General features: G+C 35.0%; 1 protein-coding gene across 2 annotated transcripts in view; it reads right to left on the bottom strand.

Annotated features, from left to right (window-relative positions):
• Positions 1 to 5,441: 5,441 nt before the first annotated feature.
• Positions 5,442 to 26,420, bottom strand: part of CEP57 (centrosomal protein 57) — a 38,753-nt gene continuing 17,774 nt past the window's right edge. For both annotated transcript variants that reach the window (XM_004427422.3, XM_087433618.1), the window contains 9 exons: positions 24,821 to 25,000; positions 24,346 to 24,467; positions 20,914 to 21,030; positions 20,195 to 20,272; positions 17,362 to 17,469; positions 16,741 to 16,818; positions 10,092 to 10,333; positions 9,376 to 9,520; positions 5,442 to 6,716 (listed from right to left, as the gene is read on the bottom strand). In XM_004427422.3, coding sequence (XP_004427479.1) covers positions 6,483 to 6,716; positions 9,376 to 9,520; positions 10,092 to 10,333; positions 16,741 to 16,818; positions 17,362 to 17,469; positions 20,195 to 20,272; positions 20,914 to 21,030; positions 24,346 to 24,467; positions 24,821 to 25,000 — 1,304 coding nt within the window. In that variant the 3' untranslated portion in view covers positions 5,442 to 6,482. The remainder of the gene's footprint in view (positions 6,717 to 9,375; positions 9,521 to 10,091; positions 10,334 to 16,740; positions 16,819 to 17,361; positions 17,470 to 20,194; positions 20,273 to 20,913; positions 21,031 to 24,345; positions 24,468 to 24,820; positions 25,001 to 26,420) is intronic.

The raw sequence follows: 26,420 nt of genomic DNA, 5'->3' as shown, positions 1-26,420 counted from the left end.
GACAGAAGATGATATTCCAAGCAAGTAGAAACCTAAAGAAAGTGGGTGTTGCCATACTTAGACAAAAAAAGACTTCAAGCCAAAAATGGTAACAAGAGACAAAGAAGGTCATTATATAATTATATAGTGGTCAATACATGAAGAAGATATAACAATTGTAAATATATATGCTCACAACACCCAAGCACTGAAATATATTAAACAAATACCAACAGATCTTAAGAGACAAACAGACTATATAATAATCGTAGGGGACTTGAATACCCCACTGTCACCAATGGATAGATTGTCTAGACAGAAAATCAACAAGAAAACACTGGAATTGAACCATACTTTAGAAAAAATGGACTTAACAGACATATACAGAACATTCCATCCAACAGCAGCAGAATACACATTCTTCTCAAGTGCACATGGAACATTCTCCAGTAGGACACAGAACGATCTTAGCAAATTTAAGAAGACTGAAATCATACCAACTATCTTTTCTGACCCCAATGGTATGAAGCTAGAAATCAACAAGAGGAAAAGGAGAAAATCTACAAATATAGTCATGCGTAACTTAACAGGGACATGTTCTGAGAAAGGCATCGTTAGGTGATGTTGTCATTGTGCAAACCTCATAGAGTGTACTTAAAGAAACCTAGATGGTATAGTCCACTACACACCTAGGCTATATGGTACTAAGCTTATGGGACCACCATCGTATATGCGGTCTGTTGTTGACTGAAACATCGTTTTGCAGTGCATGACTATGTGGAAACTACACAGCACACTCCTAAACAACCAATCAGTTAAAGAAGAAATCAAAAGGGAAATAAACAGTATCTTGAAATAAATGAAAATAGAAGTACAACATATCAAATCTTGTGGGATGCAGCAAAAGCAGTTCTGAAAGTTTATAGCAATAAACACATATATTAAGAAATCAGATCTCAAATACACAACCTAATTTTATATCTCAAGGAACTAGAAAAAGAACAAGTTAAGCCTAAAGCTAGCAGAAGAAATGAAATAAAGATCAGAGTGGAAATAAATGAAATACAGACCAGAAAAACAATAGAAAGCATCAATAAACCTAAGAGCTGGCTCTTCAAAAAGAGAAACAAAATTGACAGACCTTTACCCAGACTAAGAAAAAAAGAGAAAAGACGCAAATAAAATTAGAAACCAAAGAGGAGACATTAAAACTGATACCACAGAAATACACAGGATCATAGAGACTGTTATAAACAATTATATGCCAACAAATTACACAACCTAGAAGAAATGGATATGTTTCTAGAAACACACAACCTATCAAGACTGAACCAGGAAGAAATAAAAAATCTGAACAGACCAATAATAAGTAAAGAGATTGAATCAGTAGTCAAAAACTTCCAACACAGAAAGCTCCAGATGGCTTCACTGGTGAAGTCTACCAAACATTTAAAAAAGAATTAACACCAATCCCCCTCAAACTGTTCCAAAATATCGAGAAGAAGGGAACACTTCCAAACTCATTCTATGAGGCCAGCATTACTTTTATACCAAAACCAGATAACAATACTACAAGAGAACTATAGACTAATATCCCTGATGAATATAGATGCAAAAATTCTCAACAAAATGTTAGCAAACCAAATTCAAGAACACATTAAAAGGATTATAAACCATGACTGAGTGGGGTTTATCCTTGGGATGCAAGGATGGTTCAAAATCGTAAATCAATAAATGTAATACATCATACCAATAAAACAAAAGATAAAAATAATATCATTTTAATAGATACAGAAAAAGCATTTGACAAAATACAACATCCTTTCATGATAAAAACCCTTAACAGATTGGGTGTAGAAGGAACATATGTCAACATAATAAAGGCCATATATGACAAACCCATAGCTAACATTATACTCAATGGAGAAAAATTGAAAGCTTTTCCTCTAAGATCAGGAACAAGACAAGGAAGCCCACTCTCACCATTCCTATTCACTACAGTACTGGAATTCTTAGCTAGAGCAATTAGGTAAAACAAAGAAATAAAATGTATCCAAATAAGAAAGGAAGAAGTAAAACTGTTGCTACTTGCTGCTAATAGGATTTTATTTAGAGAAAATCCCAGAGTCATCAGAAAAACTTTTGGAACTAATCAGTAATTTAAGTAAAGTTATGGGATACAAAATAAACATACAGATATCAGTTGCATTCCTTTACACTAATGATGAGACATCTGAAAAAGAAATGAAGAAAACTATCCCATTCACAATAGCATCAAAAACAATAAAATACTAAGGAATAAATTTAACCAAGGAAGTGAAAGATTTATACAATGAAAACTACAAGATTTTGCTGAAAGAAACGGAAGACAAATGAAAAAGACATCTCATGTTCATGGACTGGAAGAATTAATATTATTAAAATGTCCACACTACCTAAAGGCATCTACAGATTCAACATAATCCCCATAAAAATACCAAAAGGCACTCTTCACAGAAATAGAAGAAACAATTGAAAAATTTGTGAGGAACCACAAAAGATCCCAAATAGCCAAAGCAATCCTGAGGAAAAAAAACAAAGCTGGAAGTATCACGCTTCCTGATTTCAAACTATACTACAAAGCCATAGTGATATAAACAGCATGGTACTGGCACAAAAACACACACACAGACCAATGGAACAGAATGGAGAGCCCATAATTAAATCCTGGCATATATGGTCAACTAACATTTGACAAGGGAGCGAAGAATACCCAGCGGGGAAAGTACACTCTTCAACAAATGGTGCTGGGAAAACTGGAGAAACACATGCAGAACAATGAAATTGGACCTCTATCTCACACCACTCACAAAAATGAACTCAAAATGGATCAAAGACTTAAACATAAGACCTGAAATCGTAAAGCTCCTATAAGCAAAGGTAGGGAAGAAGCTCCTCGATATTGGTCTTGGCAATGATTTTTTTGGACAGGACGCCAAAAGCACAAAAAACAAAAGCCAAAATCAATAAATGGGATTACATCAAACTCAAAAGCTTCTGCACAGCAAAAGAAACAATGAACAAAATGAAAAGACAAACCTACACGTAATGGGGGAAAATTTTTGCAAACCATATATTGGATAAGGCGTTAATATCTGACAATATAAAGAACTCATACAACTTAGTAACAAAAAAACTAACAATCCAATTAAAAAAATGGATAGAACTAAATAGACAGTTTTCCAAAAAGGACATCAAAATGGCCAACATGAAAAGATGCTCAACATCACTAATCACCAGGGAAATGCAAATGGAAACCACAATGAGATATCACCTCCCACCTGTCAGGATGGCTATCATCAAGAGACAATATAGGAGCTGGTGAGGATGTGGTGAAAAGGGAACCCTTATACTGTTGGTGAGAATGTAAATTGGTCCAACCACTATGGAAATAATATAGAGGTTCCTCAAAAAATTAAAAATAGATCTACCATATGATCCAGCAATTCTTCTCTTGAGTATATACCCAAAGGAAATGGAAACAGGATTTCAAAGAGATATATGTATGCACTCCCATGTTTATTCCAGCATTATTCACAATAGTCAAGATACAGAAACAACCTAAATGCCCATCAACAAATGAATGGATAAAAAAGATGTGGTACACACACAGAATGGAATATTATTCAGCCATGAGAAAGGATACCCTGCCATCTGTGACAAAAAGGATCTGATATAAGGGAATGACAAATACTGCACGCTATCACTTATATGTGAAATCTAAAAAAGTGAAATTCATGAAAAACAGTAAAATGGTGGTTACGAGGGGAAGAGGGATAGGGAGATAAGATTGATGTTGTTTAAGGGTACAAACTTGGAATGAAGTAGTCAATAAGCCATAGAGATCTAATGCACAGTATAATGAATATAGACAACAATATTGTACTATAATTAGAGATGTTTCTAACAAAGCTACTTGCTAGCTGCATTCAGTACAGTGTTATTTGAGTGAATGGAAGTGATACCCATTCTGTAATCCATGTAATGAAGTGTTAAAAAACACTTGTTATAAACATGTTTCTAAGAAAGCTAAAAAAAAAAAAGGCTAATCCATTGGTGTGTGTGTGGAAGCAGGCAGAGTATTAGCACTTTTTATATATTTATCTACACAAAACTTAAGAATTGACAATTGTGTTTTATAACTTTACATGTATCTATGAATATTGGTTATGTGGGTGTACTTTTTCCTTTATGATTAGGGATATAAAATTTAGAGACCTTTGTGGTTAAGTTGAAGCTCCTCAGCCTCCTGTGACTTGTCTGCTTACCCTTCGTTCTCATTTGCATACTTCAATTTTTATGTACCACCACTACACAGCTAGTCACAATTCTCCATGTATACTGCAGAGTCTTGCTTTCATTCATTTTTATCTTGACCTGAACTGTTCTCTAGAGTTAGGCATTCTTTCCTCCTCCAGGAAGTTATCCCCTCTTCATCACTCCCTTCTCTGTCCCTTCTCTGTCGTGCCCCACCTTCCTCTGTGCCCCCAGAGCACTATGCACATACTATCACCACTGCATTCACCACACTGTATTGAAATGAGTAATTCAGATGTCTACCACCTACCTGTAAGCATACTTTTCTTTACTCAGCTTGGTATCCATATTGGCATCTTACACATAGAAAATACTTCTATTTGAAATGCATTGCAATAAAGCTCTCCTACAACAGAAGTGGATGGATGACAACATAATCCTCTGCTGTAAACTCTCAGATAAGGAAACTATAGCAGTATATTCCTATTTTCAGTTCTCACCTGAGGGTATCAAGACCTGGCATGGATATTTCAGTTTGTCTCCTAACTGAGGGACTTGATGGGTTTTACCACCATTAAACCACTCTTCTCCTAATTAGGACTTTGAGCAACTACAATGCAAATGAGGGTTACACAATTTAATGACCTGAAATCAGAGATAAACAAAAATTTAATAGTTGAAATGGTTGTTGACACAAGAAATACTTACCATGTCAACAGAGCAGTGATTCCTTGGGTCTGTGTGTTGATGAAGATATAAACCTGCTCATCAGAAAACTGCATATGCAAGCAAAAGTTTACATACAATTTCAGGAGATTTACAAATACCTCCAAATCTAAGGACCCTAAATTAAGAACTCTGGAAAACTAACTCAATAAAAGGCCTGGCAGGCTTAGTGTCCAGAGAGCCACTACAATTCCTGCTGGTTATCTTGATAAAATCCCAGAACTCCACTTCAATCCTGGGGAGGCATAAAAAGGAATCTCATTATACGTGGTTAACTTGTTCATTAGTATTCAGAGTATCTTATACCATGAGATAATTCAATCTTGTTGTGCTTAGTTTCTATGTAAACATGAGAAAGGCAAGTAAATTATGTACTAAATACCACATATTCTTATTGTTTCTCATAAATGTTAAATAGAAATGCATTTTTTTTCCAGAGATTACAACAATAAAGCCTTTATTAACAGGCTGTTAAGGAAAATTTCAGTGTTTCCTTAAAAAAGCTGCTTTATTGACTTCAGTGACAAATTTAAGAAAAGTTAACATGTCTTGATATATTCAAAATTATGACTTACATTAACATAATGACAGTTGCACGTGTACAGTTAATATCGCACTCATACTGTACAACAATAAAAGTAATTACCAAGGGGTTCTTCTAAGTTTTAAGATTAAAAACCATAATGCCTTGAACTGAATAGCATGATTACAAACAGGTATTACTTAAAAACAGCAAATGTATATGCTTTATAAACACCTCCCCTTCTTCATTCCAAACTTCTTTACTTCATTAACAATTTGTTTATACTTTTAAAAATGCTTTTATAATTTTTATGGTTAATTGACTTAAAATGAATGCTTAGGTTTTTAAAAAATTTTTAACAGTGGATTAAAAATCAATACAAATGTATTTAATACTGATCAATGTTTGAAATGTCAAAAAGCAAAACAAAACAATCCTCTTAAATATGTATAAATATTTAAATATAGAAAACCTCCATTATTTAATAGTTGAAACAAAGTATATTTAATGGCTGTATTGGAAAGGAGAAAAGGGTGATTTATGCAAGGGAAAGATTTAAAAATGAGACTTTTCAAGCAAACACTGCCTATGGGATAGCCTCATATTTTGATAATTTAAACCTAATTTTACTTATATAAAGAACTATTTTTAAAAAAACACACCCACAAGTAAAAAATTGGTAATTTGTTTACAAAGTGCAATATTTCTGTACAGCAAATTCACCTCAAACAAAGAAACAGAGCATTTGTGGCTTCTTAGCCTTTAAAACTCCCCTGGATTCCATTTAGGTGGTTTACCATTTAGTTGTGATGCCTAATACAAGAAGCTTGGTTGAGCCCCTTAATACCTCCTATTAATTAATTCCAACATAAGAGAATATGAGACCTGGAAAGTAAGCTGTCAACATCTGATTGATGAGGTACAGATTATCTGAATAAAATTTATGACCTGGTATCAGTTAGTAATCCCAACACAAATTATTGCTTTGTAATGAACTCTGTATGGTTTGCATGTCCTTCAATAATTGAAGATTTTTTCTGCTTTTATCTCCAGGTCTTGGTTTGGCAAAGTCCTTCTTATTTGTGGTCCCTGTGTTTCCCGAAGAACGGCTGCTGCTATTTCCTTCTTCATCAAGAGTCTTTTTGGTGGTTCTTAATTCCCTCTTCTGCTTTTCTATCTTCTGTTTCTCCAGCTATACCAAATAACCAAGGCAGGGAAAAAAGGAGAATTTAATGAAAACATTCTCTTCTGACAACCAGTACTTTTAACTGTCATACTAACTAAAATGCAAATGATATATTCTGGGTTTACTTTTTTAAAGTCTTCATAAATCTGCTGTACTAGTGATTAAAATATATAGTGACATACAAATAAGTATACAAGAGTAAACACACCAATTCTGGTGCTGTTTCAGAATAAGGCAGTGTTGCCAAATTGCAGAATAGGGTGAGTGAGAAGCAATGGGGTTTGGGAGAAGGTCTCATGTAGGAGGCAAAAAATCTGAAAGATAGGAAGGATTTTAATAGATGAAGGAGAGGAGAAAGGCATTCTAGAAACTACTTCTGAGCGGGCAAAGCAGGGTACAGATGGATGAAGAGATGTAGTGATAAGGTATTAATACTATGAAAAGGATTTTTTTTTTTGGTGAGGAACATCAGCCCTGAGCTAACATCCGTTGCCAGTCCTCCTCTCTCTGCTGAGGAAGATTGGCCCTGGGCTAACATCCATGCCCATCTTCCTCCACTTTATGTGGGACGCCACCACAGCAAGGGTTGACAAGCGGTGCATCGGTACGCGCCCAGGATCCGAACCTGTGAACCCCAGGCCGCCAAAGCGGAGTGCGCGAACTTAACCACTACGCCACCAGGCCGGCCCCTGAAAAGGATTTTTAATTTTATTGTTCGTTATTAGAATAGTGACATAATTAGAACATTCTAACATTATCTATTAGAATAAACAGATATTATTCACTATTAGAATAATAAATAATTAGAATAATTAATTTTATTTTATTTTTTTTTTAAAGATTTTATTTATTTTATTTTTTCCCCCCAAAGCCCCAGCAGACAGCTGCATGTCACAGCTGCACATCCCTCCAGCTGCTGCATGCGGGACCCGGCCTCAGGATGGACGGAGAAGCGGTGCCTCGATGTGCACCCGGGATCCGAACCCGGGCCACCAGCATTGCAGCGCGCGCACTTAACCACCAAGCCACAGGGCCGGCCCTAGAATAATTAATTTTAAAATAGGGGAGCTTTATTTTTACTTTAGCTGCTGGCTAAAATAAATTGGTGCTGGCACATTAGTGTTCCATTAGAGAGAATAAACTTAAGTGTAATGTTCAAGAAATAAATTAGACCATTAGTCCTACAGGAATCATTGGCTTGTATTTCTTCTTTTTTAAACATGAACTTTAGAAAAAGCAGTTAAAAGCCCAGGTTTTGGAACTGAAAAGACCCAAGTTTGCAACTTAGCTCTGCCATTTACCATTAAGCTAGTATGTCTTTGGGCAAGTTATTTAATTTCACTTGAGGATATGCCCACCTCCCACGAAACTTAGTTCCAGTTTCCTCATCTATAAAATATACTGACTTCATAAGCCTTCCTTGAAAATTAAATAAGATAATATAGTCAAAGCACTAAGTGCCTATCAGTAGCAACAATTAACAACTGTCAGCCAAACCTGTCCTGCTCCCAGTCTTTGCTTCAGTCAGTGGTACCACTAAGCCCTCTCTCCACATGATATCCAGCAACAAGTAGCCCTGATACTTCTATTTCCAAAGCTCAAATTGGTCTACATCTCCTCAGCTACAATCACTGATGACCTGTGATAGAGATAAGCTTAAGTGGCCTGGCTGGTCACTCAGCCTCTCTGCCCTGTCACCATGCCCTTCCCAGCAGTCACAGTAATCTCTTAAATATACAAATCATTACATTTCTCTCCAGATGAAAACCTTGGAGGGTGAGTTCCCACTGCACTTAGTAGATATTACATAAATGACTGTCTAAGTGCCCATCAAGGGATGAAGGGATAAAGAAGACGTGGTATATATACACAATGGAATACTACTCAGCCATAAGAAACGATGAAATCCAGCCATTTGTGACAACATGGATAGACACTGAGGGTATTATGCTAAGCGAAATAAGTCAGAGTGAGAAGGTCAAATACCATATGATCTCACTCATAAGTAGAAGATACAAACAACAACACACACACACATAGAGACAGAGATTGAATTGGTGGTTACCAGAGGGGAAGGGGGCGAAAGGGATGATTAGGCACATATGTGTGGTGATGGATTTAAGTCTTTAGATGGTGAACATGATGAATCTATGCAGAAATAGAAGTATAATGATGTACACCTGAAATTTATATAATGTTATAAACCAATTTACTGCAATAAAAAATAGTTTTATTAATTTAATATAATTAGTAATATAAATATAACTAAAGATTTTTTCACATTTTTGTATCTGACTTATTCTTTTAGAAACTAATTTTAAAAGACTTGGGTAAACTGAGAACCATTTAAATTCATCATGGAAGTTAAAGTTTGTTCATATAAAAATAAGACTATTAAATATATTCAGTATCTGAAAGATGTATCTCAGATGAACAAAATCTACTCTAAGAGACTATAAGATAGTGTCTTCTTTCCTAGCCCACTTAACTCCAATTCTTAATAATTAAGGAACTGAATTAATAAGTGTCTACAGTAAAGAAATATTTCCTGTAGCTCCATATCTATGATACACTTACAATATCATTAATTATGAAGAAAAGGGTTTTCTGTTGTTTTTTTTCTTGTTTTTTAATGATTAGAAAAAGTAAAGGAAACTTGAGTTACCTGGGCTTGATATTTTCGAACTTTAGTTATTTGATTGGCTTTTGCCTCCATTCTTCCCACTAATGCCTCCAGTTCGCACTCTAAGTTGTCTTTCAGTTCAACGGTTGGTGATTCTTGGATGAGCTTCGCAAGCTGCTGGTGATCACTATATACAAAGCAAAAGCAGGGCTTGGTTAAGGTGCCTATCTCTCATGGTTAGGGGCCACTGCTCTGTGCATTAAAAGATGACTCAACTTTTTCAATAGAGCAACAAATTTCCAAATTATCAGTGACAGTTTAAAAGTTCAAGAAAGGCACTGGAGGCAATGCAAAAAGGGTTCTTAATTTCAAAGAGCTAATTATTTATATTTCTACCTTCCCCACAAGAGTATTTTACACATGTAGAAAGTCTAGAGAAGGATCTTGTTCTTCACTCACACCCTAACTTCTCAGTTAAGTTTAGCTAAACTCAATGTATATCAAGCTCCCGAACAGGGAAATAAAACTTAAATGTAAACCCTGGTCTTCGAAACATTTAACAGTATTACAAAGGGAGAGATTTTACCCAGAACTGTTGTATTTGTTAAAGTCCTAGTAACTTGCTCAGTGGTTGATGCAAGGATTGTGCTCAACAAATGTTTGTTGAGCAAATAAAGATAGGATTAATCAAGTCACCAAGAAGTTAAAATGAGGTTTTAGAACTAATTGTAATTAAAAAAACAAAAAGTAAAACTCACAAGCTCATCTGCCCAAATTCATCTTGTAAAGTCTGTAAGACTTCTGACAACTCTTCATTAATGCTGCTAGAGGAGGGAGGCATTACCGACAACTTCTTACTTTTACCACTTCGTGAAGATATTTGCTTTGCCAAAGGAACACTGTTGACTACGCGATCATTGCACAAGGCTTTACTGTGTTGCTTCATTAGATGCAAGACATGCTGAACATTGGCTACCACAGCATGGCTAGGACTGGTGGACTAAAGAAAAATGAAGAGAAGTAATTGAAGCCGCATTCTCTAAATCTGTTTTTACCCCCTAATGTTGGAAAAAGACTCCCCCCAAAAAGCCTCTGATACAAATCTCCTAGTCTAGAGTAAATCAATTACCAAGTCCTATTGATTTAACCTTTGAAATATCCCCAATCCACCTCTTACTCTCCACCCAACTGTCATTCATTTGGTTTATGCACCCATCTCTATTAGTATAGGAAAAACATCCCAACTGGTCTCCCTGCTCCTAGTCTCTTCAGTCTCTAACTCCACACTGCTATCAGTTATCCTCCTAAAATAGTATTCTGATCGTGTTGTTCTTCTATTTGAAATCCTCTGATGTTAAGTCTACTGATGCTAATGTCCAAACTCCTCAGCATAGAAAATAAGGCCCTACATCACTGAGCTGCAACTTATACTCCCTGGCCTCATGTCCCACCATCTCCTTATTTCTCTCCATTATTTGAATAAAACCTATTTGCACATGCCATTTCTTTTCAGTGGCAACTTTTATATTATTCTTTAAAACCCAGTTCAAATATATAATTTTTAAAGACTTCTTTAAAACCTTCAGGTAATTAATTGGTCCATTCTCAGATCACCTATAGCATTTATCACAATATTTTGTAATTGTGTTTGCATGTCTATTTCACTTATTAAATAGTGTATGTACTTCCAGGTGGTAGGGACTGTTACTGTATTCATTTCTCTATCCAAATAGTAGAAAGCACTAAGTTAATATCTGTCACATAAACAACAACAGGAAAAATCTAATAGCTTTCTCAAAATCTTTGTTTTGAACACTAAACAATAATCTAAATGTGCTATTTCAATTTACAAACAGATGGCTGGGCTAACTTGGCTCCATAAGCATCATCTTAAACAGCTTATTTAAAAATGCAGATTCCTAGACCCCACTCCAAACTCAATCAGTGTGGGGTCAGGGCTTGGAAATGTATATTTTTAAGTCTGCCAGTTGATTCTGATCAGCCAGGTTTGAAAACCACTGGGCTAACCTAAATAGGTGCTCTTTTTATCCTATATTTGTTAGGTAGCAAACTGAATCCAGCAACATATACAAAGAAATATACACAACATCCAAGTGGGTTTTATTCTATGAATGCAAAGCTTGTTCAATATTTGAAAATCAACATAATCCAGCAGATCAACAGGGTAAAAAAGATAAATCACATAACCATATCATCTGATGAAGAAAACATTTGAAAAAAAAAATCCAACACTCATTTAGAGTATAAACTCTCAGCAAAGTAGGAACAGAGGGAAATTTCTTCAAGCTGATAAAGAGTATTGACAAAAAACCTATAGCTAATGTCATACTTATTGGTGAAAGACTGAATGCTTTCCCTTTAAGATCAGAAAAAGGCAAGGATGTCCACTCTCATCTCTCTTACTTAACATAATACTGGGAATCCTAGCCAGTGCAGTAGGGGAAGAAAGGAAATAAAAGGGATACAAATTAAAAAGGAAGAAATAAAACTGTCCCTATTTACAGATGACATGGTTCTCTACATAGAAAATCTTAAGCAATCAAAAAAATAATTCCTAGGACTAATAAGTGAATTCAGCAAGGTCACAGGAGGTAAAATCAACATACAAAAAACAAATATACAAGCAATATCATGTAGAAACTGAAATTAAAACTAAATACAACTTACAATTGTTCAAAAAAATATTTGAGTGTAAGTCTAATAAAACAGGTATGAGACCAATATGCTGAAAACCACAGAACACTGATGAAAGATCTAAATAAATAAGAGATATACCCTACTCATGGGCTGGAAGACTCAACATAACAAGGATGTCAATTCTCCCCAAACTGATCTATAGGTTTAATACAATTCCTATCAAAATTCCAGGAAGATCTTTTTTTATAGAGACAAATTTATTCTAAGATTCGTATGAAGAGGCAAAGGAACTAGAAGAGCTAAAACAAGTTTTGAAAGGAAGAATAAAAAGTAGGCAGAATCACTATCCCTGATGTTAAGTCTTACTATATAAAGCTACAGTAATAAACGCAGTGTGGTGTTTGTGAAGAGGTTAACACATATATCAATGGAACAGAATAAAAAATGAAATTTGACCTAATAAGCTTCATACTGTATCCAAAAATTATTTCAAGTGGATCACAGATTTAAATATAAAATATAAAACTATAAAACATGGAATGAAAACATAAATGAAAATCTACAGGATGTAGGTCTAGGAAAAAGAGTTCTTAGACCTGACACCAAAAGCATGATCCATAGAAGCAAATAAATCAATTAACTGGGTTTTGTCAAAATGAAAAGCTTCTGCTCTGTGAAAGAGTTTAAGAGGATGAAAAGAGAAGCTACTGAGTGGAAGGACATATTCCCAAACCACTTATCTGATACACAAGTTGTATCTAAAATATATGAAGAACTCTCAAAACCTAACAGTAAAACAAAAAAAATCCAATTAAAAAAAGGGCAAGAAATATAAATAGTCATTTCACTAGAGGATATATAGATGGCAAATAAACATATGAAAATAAGTTCAGATATCATTAGTCATTAGGGTAATATAAATTAAAACCACAGTGAGATATCATAACACACCTATCAGAACAGCTAAAATAAAAAGTGACAATACTAAATGCTAGTGAGGATTTAGAGAAAAACTGCACCTCTCATACATTGCTACTGGGAATGTAAAACGGTATACACAGCCACTCAAAAATAGTTGGGTAGTTTCTTTAAACACTAAACATACACTTACCATACAACCCTGCAATCACACTTCTGGACATTTATCCTAGAGAAATGAAAACTTATGTCCATACAAAAACCTGTACATGCATGTTCATACTGGTTTTATTTGTAAATGCCAAAAACTGGAAACAACCCAAATGTCCCTCAATGGGTGAACGGTTAAACAAACTGTTGTACATTCACACCAGGGAATACTACTCAGCAACAGAAAGGAAAGAACTATGGATATACACAACAATTTGTTGGATATCAAGGGAATTATGCTAACTGAAAAAGCCAACTTCAAAAGGTCATATACTGCATGATTCCATGTATGTAACATTTTTGAAAAGGCAAAATTATATACATAGTGTGGTGGTGGTTACACAAATCTACATGTGATAAAACTGCACTGACCCATACCAATGCGCAAGCACGTGCGCGCACGCACACACACACAGAGGAATACATGTAAAACTAGAGAAATCTGAATAAGGTCTGTGATTTGCACCAATGTTACTCTCCTGGTTTTGCTATAGTAGTATAGTTATGTGATATGCTACTATTGGGGTAAACTGGCTGAAGGGTACATGGGGCCTGTCTGTACTATTTTTGTAATTCCTATGAATCTATAATCATTTCAAAATAAAAAAGTTAATCCATGTTTATCAAGATAATTTAAATTCAACCATAATTAAATGATTTAGACATACACTCTTCTTTGCAAGTACGCTGTCATCAATACAACTTGTTTATCAAGAACCAAATTCATCTGTCTCATTAACAACTTTAAATGCTCATATACATGATACTCATTTTAAGTGTGAAAATGTGTTGAATATGGGGAATCACTATTTTGCTCATAACTTGTAATATGTATTCACTATACTAATTACCTACAAATACATTTTCAATAAGCATATAGTTTGAAATTCTTCTTCCTGTTATTTTGCTGATTGTATTTATTAATGTAGTTTTGTATCTGTTGAATCTAGTAATAAAAAAACTGGGACTTGTATTTTATGTCTTTTTAATTTCATTTTTCTAGTAATTCATTTTTATTACCTTTTACAAATGTACTGATCTATGACAACGTATAATTAAAAATAAACATTGGCCCTTCACAATATATAGTTTGAGAAACATTCAGCTAGGTGACAGCACATTCTTAGCTGTTTGAATAATATTGCACAAAGAGTACAAGTAACTTCAAAAGGAGAGCTCAGGGGCTGGCCCCGTGGCTTAGCGGTTGAGTGCAGACGCTCCGCTGCTGGCGGCCCAGGTTCGGATCCCGGGCGCGCACCGACCCACCGCTTCTCTGGCCATGCTGACGCCGTGTCCCACATATAGCAACTAGAAGGATGTGCAACTATGACATACAACTATCTACTGGGGGGCTTTGGGGGAAAAAAAGGAGGAGGACTGGCAATGGATGTTAGCTCAGAGCCGTTCCTCAGCAAAAAGAGGAGGATTAGCATGGATGTTAGCTCAGGGCTGACCTTCCTCACAATAAAAAAAAAAAAAAAAGGAAAAAAAAAGGAGAGCTCAGGCTGAAAAGCCCTGTCTTTGAACCTGTCCTGTTTAACCTCTGGATTAACAACTTTAGTGAGAATTACCAAAGATAGGCAATTAATTTGGGGATTAATAGGCAATTAATTTAGGGATAACAAGAACATAATGGAAGACTAAACTAGATCCTAAACTAATGTGGGCCAGGGTGAATCTATTCCTATAGAGCTCCATTTGATTAAAAATTCTGTATAAAAAATCAGCTCGACAATTATAGGACCTACAGAGGCTGATGCAAAGATTCAGGACAAGGCCTGTTACTTCAGTTGACTCTAGAATTAATGAGTGAAAGGGATGATGTAGCTTCCCCTATAACAGTAATGTGAGGCTAGGCTGAGTTAACAGACGATCTAGAACATGACAAAGACTCTATTTTGTGCTAGTCATACCACATTTAGAGGGCTATATTCAATTTAGGAAGGAAGAGAGTGATGAGGTGTTAAAGAAACTCATAAAGCACATCCTCTGATGAATAGCTGAAGGAAAAAAAAGAAAGTATTTATTTATAACCTAGAATAGAATAAGAAGATGAGAATAAAGATAAAGCTATCTTCAAAAGTTTTGAAATTTTCCTATAGTCAAGGGTTCATTTATTCTACATGGATCCCTGAGAGCAGAAAAATACCAATGAGTAGAATTTATACAGTGACAGATTTCTACTCACTTAAGAACTTTCAAATAAAGCTGTCTAGAAATGCAATGGGCGGTTTGAGGTATAATGAGATCTCATCAATAGATGTATTTGAACAGAATACACACCATTACTCAAGGTTTATATAATGAAAACAATGGACAGGGAACTGTACTAAGTGGGTCCCAAATCTAACTAGACATTAGAGTGGTACCAGGGAACAGTTAAAAATACTTTGTAGGCCCCACACCCAGAAAATTCTGATTTAACAGGATTGTGGTGGGGCTTCGTAATCTACTTTTCCAAATGCATACTACTCAGGGATTCTGATGCTGCTGCTCATCCCTTGAGAACCTCTGTTTCCAACCCAACTCAGAGAGTCTGTGGTGAAGCAAAAAAAGCTTGGTAGGAGTAAGAAACAAAGGAAGTAACATAGGTCAAAAGATGGTCTGCAATCCAACAAGAGGTTAAATTTAGGGTAAAGCACAGCAAAGAGCCAATGGCAATGCTTTTTTCTTTTTTTAAAAAAATGATTTGTGCTTCATACATCTACAAAGGGCAAGTGGAAAAGCTAGGAAATAGTTCATTCCCCAAGCTTTCACTGAGGATTTACTGTGGGGTTAAAATAAATAAATAAATATAAAATAAATAAATAAATATAAACAAACAAACAAATTAAAATTTACTCCCCAAGCATCTCAAACTCACAACCTAGTTGGATATTTAAGGCATCTACACACAACACAAACAGTTAATGAAAAAGTGGTACAAACTAACACAGTGTTAAGCATTTATTAGAAATCTCTCAGTACTTGCTGATATCTGACAAAATTATCATCTCTACATTTAAGCACTAAGGGAACATAAGATTCAAGTCTATGTATGACTGTTTCTTGGATGATGATGAGTCCTGTAAGTAATATGGATGTAAGGACAAAGAGAATATGATTTCTATTTATTTAAGTATCTTGTCTGTATCTAAATATAAAATCAACAGAGTTGATACTAAAAAGCTAATGCTAAAAAACTAATGCTACAAATATGTAAGTAATATATATTTATTATATATAATAAATTGTAAGTTATATTTTTATACATAATATATAACAAATATATAACTAATGCTACAAACATATAACAAATATCTAACTAAAAATCTAATGCTACAAATGTACTATTTCCTTGACCCCTATCTGCAACCACACCTTCTCCAAACCAGGATCTCTGTTTTTGTTCATAACTTCCCTTCCACATATACTTTAAACTTGCTTTCAAGTGTCCCACTAGTCTCCTCCCTGCTCCCCAATCCCATAAAACCTTCTTCCATCTCATTCTCCTATCACTATGATCCACACTGGTAAAGGGAACAGAAAAATGTTCCACCATTTACAGGCATACAGGCAAACAACTGAACTTAATTCAAAGATCTAAGATGTACAAAAAAATTCAGAGTTCAACCTACTCACCTTTCCAGCTACAAATGGCATATCACCCAAGCATAATCTATAATGCGGTTGAGCAGCAAAATAGTTCCTAGAACCTTTCTGAATGCAAAGGAAAGAAAAACAATTTTACAACAAAAGCTACTGTACATAATTAACCTGAAACTTCAGTTTACTGCTGGGCTACTACTTGCCTTATCTATATTGGCACTATATGGTCGTGAGCTCCTAATAATACCTGTCAACATGCATTCTAGCCTATGAAAGGCTTGGAAAGAAAAACTGGTACCTGACAAAACAGGAATTACAGCCTACGTAGAGAAATAGTTTGTGTGTGTGTAGAGATACACACACACATACATAAAAACATTTTAAGAGCAAAAGGTAATTAATGCAATATTGAATAACAACTACTAATATTTGTGCAGTGTTTTATAGTTCTAAAATGCTTTCATATTATCTCACTATCAGGGTAAAAAGTTAGAAACAGATGTTACTTATCCCCACCTTCCCAATAAAGAAACTGAGAACCAAAGAGATTTACTCATCCAAGGTTATAGTACCACAAGATTTATGAGTGTTTTCACACAAATTATGCCAAGTAATAATAATCAGCACTTTGGCTTACTGGTTTTGTTTTCATACCTTTTCTGGTGGTTTTGATTTCTTCTTTTTAATTCTTCTCGCACTGGGAACACATGAAGTTGCCTTATCTTCAAAGATAAGTCTATTTGCCTCTAGACCAGTCTGCAACTAGGAAAAATATAAGAGCCTAAAGTTAATGATGTAAAAATAAAAGCTATGATTCACATTCGAGATGTGCCATGTAAAGGCCTGTAAAAATCTATAGTAGTATCTGACTGAAAAACACACCATCACTGTATAACTGTGTCTTGAACTAATCTGTCAACATTTGTCAAATATTTTAAATCAATACCAGTCTCTCCTTTTATCTTGAAGTGCTGTGTTATAATTTATCCTTTCTTTAGCCTGGAACTCTTTAGCTCCATTATTTGTAGTTGCTCCATAAATTATATCTAATGAGTTAAATGCAATATATCTAACTCCAAACTGATGCTTCAAGATTTCCCTTTTTTCACACGTGGCATCTACAACAGTGCCAGACACAAAGCAGCTGGAGAGCGAAACACATTTCTTCCTCTTTTATAAACTCATACATTTACAATATAAGAAAAAGGAATTGGAAATTTATTTCCAAAAGAACTGTAAGGTATGTGAGCAAATGATATCAAGCCCATTTCTCTAGAAGCTTAGTAACTCCATTAATTTAAAAATAATTTCCTACCCAAATGGTATAAATTCCACAAGCAATTACCAAGGACTTCAAAAAACGACTACTGTTTTCCTTAAACCAACTTTCAACTTTGCTTAAAACACACACAAACATGTGTGTGTATGTGTATGTGACTAGAATAGTGGTTTTCAAACCTGCCTATGTATTGTCTGGAGTTTAACAGAAAAATTCAGATTGTCAGGCTCCTCTCTCCAGACCTCATGATTTTGAACCTTCCAGGTTGGGGAAGTGGGTATTTTAAAAGTATTTTAAAGTTCTCCAGGAACTTATTATGGGGCTCAACAAACACTCAGAACCAATGGATTAGTTAAAAGAAATATAGAGATCATTACTAATTCTTCCCACAACGACTGCATTCTTGGGGGACAGAATCTATTCAGGGACAAAGGAATGTAGGGGTCTCTACCCTCAGGAGCATCTACATTCCCATACATCTATCAAAGCTTTATACAGAATAAACTGAATAGATATAATTCAATGAGCAGGAAATTACTACTCTAGAAGACTTATAAAGTCAATGAGTATGAATAGTACACAAAAGAACATTTTTTTGAATATTTTTTTTCTTCCCAATACTTATCATATATTTGTGTAGCAGAGTTTTAACATTTTAAAGTACTTTCATTATCCTTCCCATGTTTGATCCCTCCAACCCCAAAGAAGATACAAAATGAAGACCACTTTATCAATGATAAAATCCAAGCTTTCACTGGTTAAATAACTTGCCCAAGGCTACACAAGTTAGGGTTAGCTTGACTTGGAACCACATATCATCCCTGGCCATCCTTCTTCCACTACAATAGTGTTCATTATCAGAACCCAAAACCTTTACTGATATTCTATTACCAGTAATAACTGATTTGGTCTCTATTTTTTACCTGCTAAATAAAAAAGCAAAAATACCATAAAATAACTTTTTAAATTCATAAAATAATGAACTTGTTTAATTTTGTATTTCATGTAAAATAGAACTCACTCCCACAATATGTATAAAGCACAACCCCTAAGTTTGCATGTTACAAGTGAGGAAATGGAGACACAGTAAAGTGGCCTACACTAAAGTGGAAAAGGCAGAGAAACCAAGTAATTTCAATATTTGTTGGTGGTCAAAAATAAAGTCACGTGACTATGTAACTCTCAAAGTACACTGAGGAAAAAAAGATTAATAAGAAGGTAAATATTGGGGAAAGAAAATATATCAGGTTTAACAGAAAGAGAAATGTGAAGCCACTGAATTCTGGGAAGCACTGGAAGAAATTGACAAGATAACAAAGATGAGATGATAGAACGTTTACAGTCCTGTGAACACACGTATAACGTGGTACTGCCGGCATCTGGCCTCAGCCTGAACTGCAGAGCCTCCACTTCTAATTATTTTGGAATCAGGACCTGCTTCTTATGTTAATATTATAATGAAAAAAGATACATGCAAATGTTATAAGACTCAAAGACTTTGGAAGGGGGAGGGTAACATATGGGAGGTATTTGAATAAATAAGCTCGTAAGGGGAGAGTCTTCAATTATAAACAGAAGTATTTTACTAAGCCTATAAGTAAGACTTACTGGGTACAGACATATGGCTATATCTTCCAGAAATGCAGTTCTGATTAGTACACATAAACTCAATATTTTTATGAATTCACAGTGCCTCATCTATTCTACCTGGTGGCCAATGCATGGAATAAAATCCAAGACTAGGAGTGAATAGATCTTCTGTGAATTAGCATGGATCACCAGCTATCGGGGCAGACCACCACCTTAACTTCTGTCCTGGTGTCTTGAGGCCACCACGGATAAGGAACACTTGTAAGTAGGATATTGAACAATGGCTTGCAAACATTTCTGACAGTGACCCTGTGAGAAGTTTTACATGATTATGTATTACCTTGTTATGTATACAGTCTCTGATATTTTATAGTCTACTGATTTTTTTATTTGCTGTTTGAAACCCCACAATTTGAAAAACTCTGAAGAAGTGCTCAGCTTTTACTCTCAGCCTGTAAAAATACGTTTATAATTTTCCATATTAAGGTACATCTGAGAATTTATGTATTGGACCATTCCAAATTATAAATAATCTAAGAAGCCCACAGTTAATCATCTGTTCATGTATAAAGAGCAATATGAAATATGAAGAGTCTACCTGCTCACATTTCAACTTACCTGGGCTGCCTTAGCTTGCATACGTTTCCTTTCCTGTTCTTCTTCACCGAGTTTTGCTTCCAACTCTTCCATTTTTTTCTATTGATAAAAATATTAAAAGCGGTAATAGTGAAAAATGTCTTGGATCTATTTGTAAAATTTTAATATAGCAACACAGGAACGTGTTGTAAAATTTTAGCATAGTAAATATAAGCTTCTTAGTTCACTCTAGTAAAGGCTCTGGGCTTGGGCTTGTCAGTATCCATGACACTCTTCTTTGTGCATCATTATTAGTCATTTGTGAGGTAGGCTCTAAGGTAGGTGAATAGAATTATGGGTAAAATCTATGACCAAAGAACAGAGTTCTGTATGAAGGCATATAGGCTACATGGAAGTTGAATGCAGAACTTTAGTCTCAATGGTATTAAATACTTCCCAAGTGAATCAATTAAAACTAAAATTAGTACAGAGAACAACTTAAGTTAACCAAGTGATACAAGCCTTAGGAATACTCAAAACCATTTAATCTGTCAACATTTTCAGAAAGAACTCGTTCCTCATGTCCATCAAGATTGTAAACTGTGAACATTCTCTCCAAATTCACATTTCTTGCTTTTAAAAATTCCTATATATTTCTTTGCTATGACTTTTCTTCCCATAAATATCCAATATTATAAAATGATGAATTTTACAAAAAACACGATATTATGCATTAATGAGTAAAAGAGACATTCACTGACTTCTGCAAGGGCCTGCATTGTGGTAAGTTTGTTATACTCCTGTTCAAGAAGATCCAATTTCTCAAGTTGGCTCTGAACATGTGTTTGATCATGTTGTCGTTCTCTTTCTAGGGAAACCTAGGAAACAATATTCAATACACCATAACAATCTGACAAAAAATCGAAAACAACTAACACTGAGTGAAACTTACGAATATACTGTATGCTATTTATTTGACCTTTCATAGAATTATTTAGATACTGCAGAGAAATTCTAGGAAAATAATATTAAGATGAAACCACAGGAACATCAATCAATACAAATGGAATCCTGTTCTTACTCTATACCATTATATCATTTGGTTCTGTATAGTGAGACTATCATTACACTCCAGGATAACAGGGATTTACTAGATATATAGGCTACACACACACACACAAATACTTTCAATTAGTCTGGTTCTCTTACATAGTTAATCTCTTAATTAAGGTAATAATTATGGTTTTGGTATCCACCATTTACACTTCCTCTGAATTCTATGCATAACATCCATTATTATTTTTTTTTTAGGGTTAGGGTCAAGGATTTGAAAAGACTGTCTCCTATCAGATTTAAGGACTGACAGTCACAGGGTAAACAATTAAACTAGAATAAGAAGTGGAAGCATGCTAAAATGTGGTCTACTGGTAAAAATCCAAAACACTAAGTACTGAACTTGTAAACAGTGTATCTTTATATACAAGTCTATAGCAATAGGTATCATTGATTGTTAGTGCCACTGAGTCGAATCCAACCCCTAGCAACTCTGTGTACAGCAGAGTGGAACCCTGACGAGTCTTTTTGTGTCATCCTCTCACCTTCTGGCACTACATCAGACAATGCTCTGCTGCTATTCATAGGGTTTTCATGGCCAATTTTTTCAGAAGTGGGTGGCCAGGTCCTTCTTCCTAGGCTGTCTTAGTCTGGAAGCTCCAATGAAGCCTGTCCACCATGGGTGACCCTGCTGGTATCTGAAATACCAGGGGCATAACTTTCAGCAACAGAGCAACACACAGCCACCACACGACAACCGATAAGACAGTGGTATGGTTCCCTGACCAGGAAATGAAGCCGGGCTGCTGCGGTGAGAGTGCTGAATCTTAACCATTAGACCACCAGGGATGGCAACAGGTATCACAGAAATTTGAATATAAAAAAGTAATATAAAACAGGACCGGCCCGGCGGCGTAGCAGTTAAGTTTGCGCATTTGGCTTTGGCAGCCCAGGGATCGCTGGTTCGGATCCTGGGCGCAGACCTACTCACCACTCATCAAGCCATGCTGAGGTGGCATCCTATATAGAAGAGCTACAACTCTTCAACTATGACACACAACTATGTACTGGGGCTTTGGGGAGAAAAAAGAAAAAAAAGAGGAAGATTGGCAAGAGATGTTAGTGCAGGGCCAATCCTCCCCGCCAAAAAAGTGATATAAAACAATTTTCTCAGAAATTTGTGTGAACTACTAATTCCCTCCTATTCACTTCAGTGGACAGTTACTGCTCTTAAAGAATACATTAAGTTAAAAACTGGCACAAATCGTATTTTATTTCCAGTTACTGAAACTATTCTTATTAAATGGGCTATTTAAAATTTCCCAATAAAACAGGGCTATAATTCAAAGACATCTATTACATATATCTAACAGATATATTAGTCAAGACATCTTACTGTTGTCTTATAGATGCTTTCTAACCCGAGAACTGAAATATCCCAATGAAGAGAATTATTATATTACTGTGTATAATGTTTTGCCACTTCCAATCACATGGCAGACTGAACTGATCACCCCCTTCCCACCCCATCTAGCACATAAAATTGTTATACAAAACACAGCAATAATAATAAATTATTACATAGCAAGTTTGAAAGAAAGAAAGAGAAATCAGCAGAGGCAAAAAAAGATAAAGGAACTCAAAACCTCACTTAAGTGAAAGGATACTGAAGCCAAATATCACATGAGGCAGTACTCGAGCCTTGGTGACTAAGATATACCAGGAACATGACATAAAATCTCAGGCATTATACTATCTGCATGATGCAAGAACCCCAAGCTAAGAACATAAATCTGGACCAGAAACAGTGAAACCTACCAAGGCTCAGCAAAGGCAAATCCACAACTGCCTCATAAGGCTGCCCACACTAAACTTAGGAAGTATGTAATTCCCAGGATAAACAACTCTAAAGAGTATGTGTTCACCACAAGGAAAAAAAACACAAACCATAAAGGAGAATCAGCAGATGGAACAAATGAGAAGACTGATACTCTGAAAACATCAGCTAATTTAAAAGAAATTGAGAATTGTTTATAGTGTTCAAGAGATAAAAGAAAGCAATAAAAACCAAAGTAATGGTACATTAAAATGACAAAAATAGGTTGACTGAAGAAGACGCAGTTGGAAACAAAAAAATATGGTCACTGAAATAAACTCAATGGCAGAGTAAAGAGACACATGAGAATTAATTACTGAAACATCCTCTCAAATACTGTCATGCAATTATTCAAATATTTCCTTTAAGACTAGTATCTCCAAGTTTGACTGAAAGCTGACTGAAGGTAGGAAGTATATAATTTCTCTCTCACACTGCTGAGCATCTAGCAAAATGTTAAGCATACAAACATTCGAATTTTGCATAATAAAGTTAAGATGCCCTGAAATTGTGGTATTCATGATGAATTCAAATTCTAGATTCATAATAGGAAAAAGAAGTATGTTTTAAAAAATATATTCCAGATTGATGTTGCAGATGTGTTCTCACAAGTGTGGAGGTTGCTTAAATAAAAATACCTCCAGTGTGACACAGTAAAATACTTTTGTTAAAATAACAATTCTAAAGAGTTTTTCAAACTATAAAGAACTTTGAAATCTGCTACCTCACTTGAGCCTTTAAACAAATTCAAGAGCTAGAGAGGTACGTATTATGATTTAGACTTTTTATAATGTAGACTCAAAGAAGTTAACATGACTTGAAAAGATCACACAATTAACTGTATAGTATTTTTCCAATTTAAGTAAAACTCTACCAAATACAGCAACAACAATGAAGGCCAATCAAACCTTCAGACACCATAAATAATCCCAAGTAATTTCAGTCTCGGGCTGTGATATTGTTCAAAAGCAGAAGCCATCAAAGCTGCGTGCAGAGGATGTGGCAGTGTGTGTGAGACAGTCATCTAGAAAGGAAACCTCTGTTTACAGCTATGCTGAAAACACAAATCACATTTTTCTCAAAGCTTACACTAGCAGTTTTTCAAAGGGAACTGCTGGTACTATTAGCAGTGATCATGTTAAGATAAAAGGAGAAATTATTATAAGAGCACCATTAGTCCTCACTGAGAAAAAAAGGTGTTAATATCAATGGAATTTTCCCCATGACTAACCGTTCTTGAGAATGAATCTATAAGGTGCCATACCTGTTTCTCTAAGACTGATGTCCTTTCCATTTCTGCATGCTTTATCATATTACGCATGTATTCCAATTGCTTTTCTAAAAGATTACATTTATTTTCTGCAGCTAACAACTGAGATGTCAGTTCTAAAAAGAATACACAAGAAAAGCAGAAATTAGCTCACTCACAGAACAGTTTTAACAAGCTGTTTAACAGGAATTTAATCTACAGTGTAGGCAACAAACACTTTCCAGCAGGCCTATAAGCATTTTCAGATAACCTAAGTCATTCTCCTTCTATATGCTACTACAATCTGCCTCGAATTCAGTCAGTAAATATAATGCATGACATCAGCACTTGCTCCTCAAAATGCACCCAAGTATATGCAATTTTGTAGTGCTTGAAGACAGCGACCACTAGAAAACATTAACATGGAATTTCTCTTAATTTTACAATACTTATTTTGATAGCGTTTCATTTCTTCCATAATTAGACAAACCTTGATTGTGCTTTGATTCCTCATTCTTCGAATTCTCCCTTTCTTGTATCTGTTCATCCAATACTTTCTTATATTCAATTGTTTCTCTAGACAAGGTTTTCACACTTTCTTCTGCTTGAATCCTTTCAAGTTCTAAGCGTCGAATTTTATCTTGCAGATTCTTCAGAGCAGAAAATATGGCTGCCAAACACAAACATGGATACAGTAAGATAATATATATGGAGAAGGTTCACTGAAAAAGAATAAACTCATCTAAATAAAAAATAAAATTGATGGGTGAGTCCAGTGGAGGATCACTCTTTGGGAACGATAAAATGTTAATTATTATCTCAAGATAATTGTTTTTTAAAAAACTTAAAGACATCTTTTGAGTCTTTGTAATGTGCTAGGTACTCAAGTAAAAAAACACCTTATTATGGTAAAAACATTTCTAAGATTTTATAAAATGGTAAAAATATTTAGCTTATCATACAAAATTAATATAACTGCCCCAAAGTACATTATTAACCCTCAATCTTTTTCTGTTCTATGAGAACTTAACATAACAATCTCTATAATCATCTACCATATTCTCCTTATTTCTAATTTTGTGAACAATATATTTATGTTCTTTCTTTAGAATCTTACCATTTCCTTAAAATCTTTCTTAGAAGTTCCTTAGAATCTGTAGCGGTTTTTTTTCTAAACAAAACACAGGCCAAACATTAGTTCTTTCTCCCACTTTCGATAGTCCTACTGGTTCTCTCTAACAAATTTTAATTATTGTTTAGTAATTTTCATTTTTATCTTGCTCAATAATGAAAGTATTTAAGATTATATTAATTTTCTTCCAAATACTGCAATCCGTAAGTTTAAATATGTAATGCTTCACTGTTTTCTTTTGCAAGAAAATCAATGAATAAATACACATTAAGCAGAATTTAGAAAAAACAGGAATGAAAAGGAAAAACATGACACCCATAATCCTACCATCTTGGTGTAATAAACATTTTGTTGAAATGTTTATTGATTTTTCTATGCTTTTCTATGTTAGTGGGATTACTTTTACTATTTCTTATCACACATTCATATACAATCATGTGCCACATAATGACATTTCTGTCAATGACGGACTGCATATACAATGGTGGTCCCATAAGATTAGTACCATATAGCCTAGGTGTGTAGTAGGTTATACCATCTAGATCTATCTAAGTACTTAGGGAAGGACGAAATTTTCCTCTACCCTTCTAGGTTCTGTCTGGTCTAAGAATTAAATTGACATGGAACAGATTAACAGGAGAAAAACAAACAAAAGTTTTACAACATGTATACATGGGAGAAACCCAGAAAAACCAAGTAACTCACCAAAATAGCCAAAGCCCTCACCTTAAATACCATCCTCAGCTAAGGACAAAAGATGATGTTGGGGTTCAAAGAGAAGGAAGCAATTCACAAGTAGGGGAAAGTGAGCAAAGTTTTGGAAAACAAGTGTTTGGCCACACAGAAACAGAAGAACACACAGGGGAGCCCAACAAACAGGCTTCTCTAGATTCCTCCCTGTCTACCACTTAGTTCGTGTTATGCTAAGGTGACAGCTCACTTCCTGAGACAGGTTTAT

Source organism: Ceratotherium simum, chromosome 7, assembly GCF_057802395.1.
Source record: "Ceratotherium simum simum isolate JZ-2026a chromosome 7, ASM5780239v1, whole genome shotgun sequence".
Lineage (NCBI taxonomy): Eukaryota > Metazoa > Chordata > Mammalia > Perissodactyla > Rhinocerotidae > Ceratotherium > Ceratotherium simum.
Note: the sequence above shows the minus strand (reverse complement) of the source record. Positions and strands in the feature narration are given on the sequence as shown.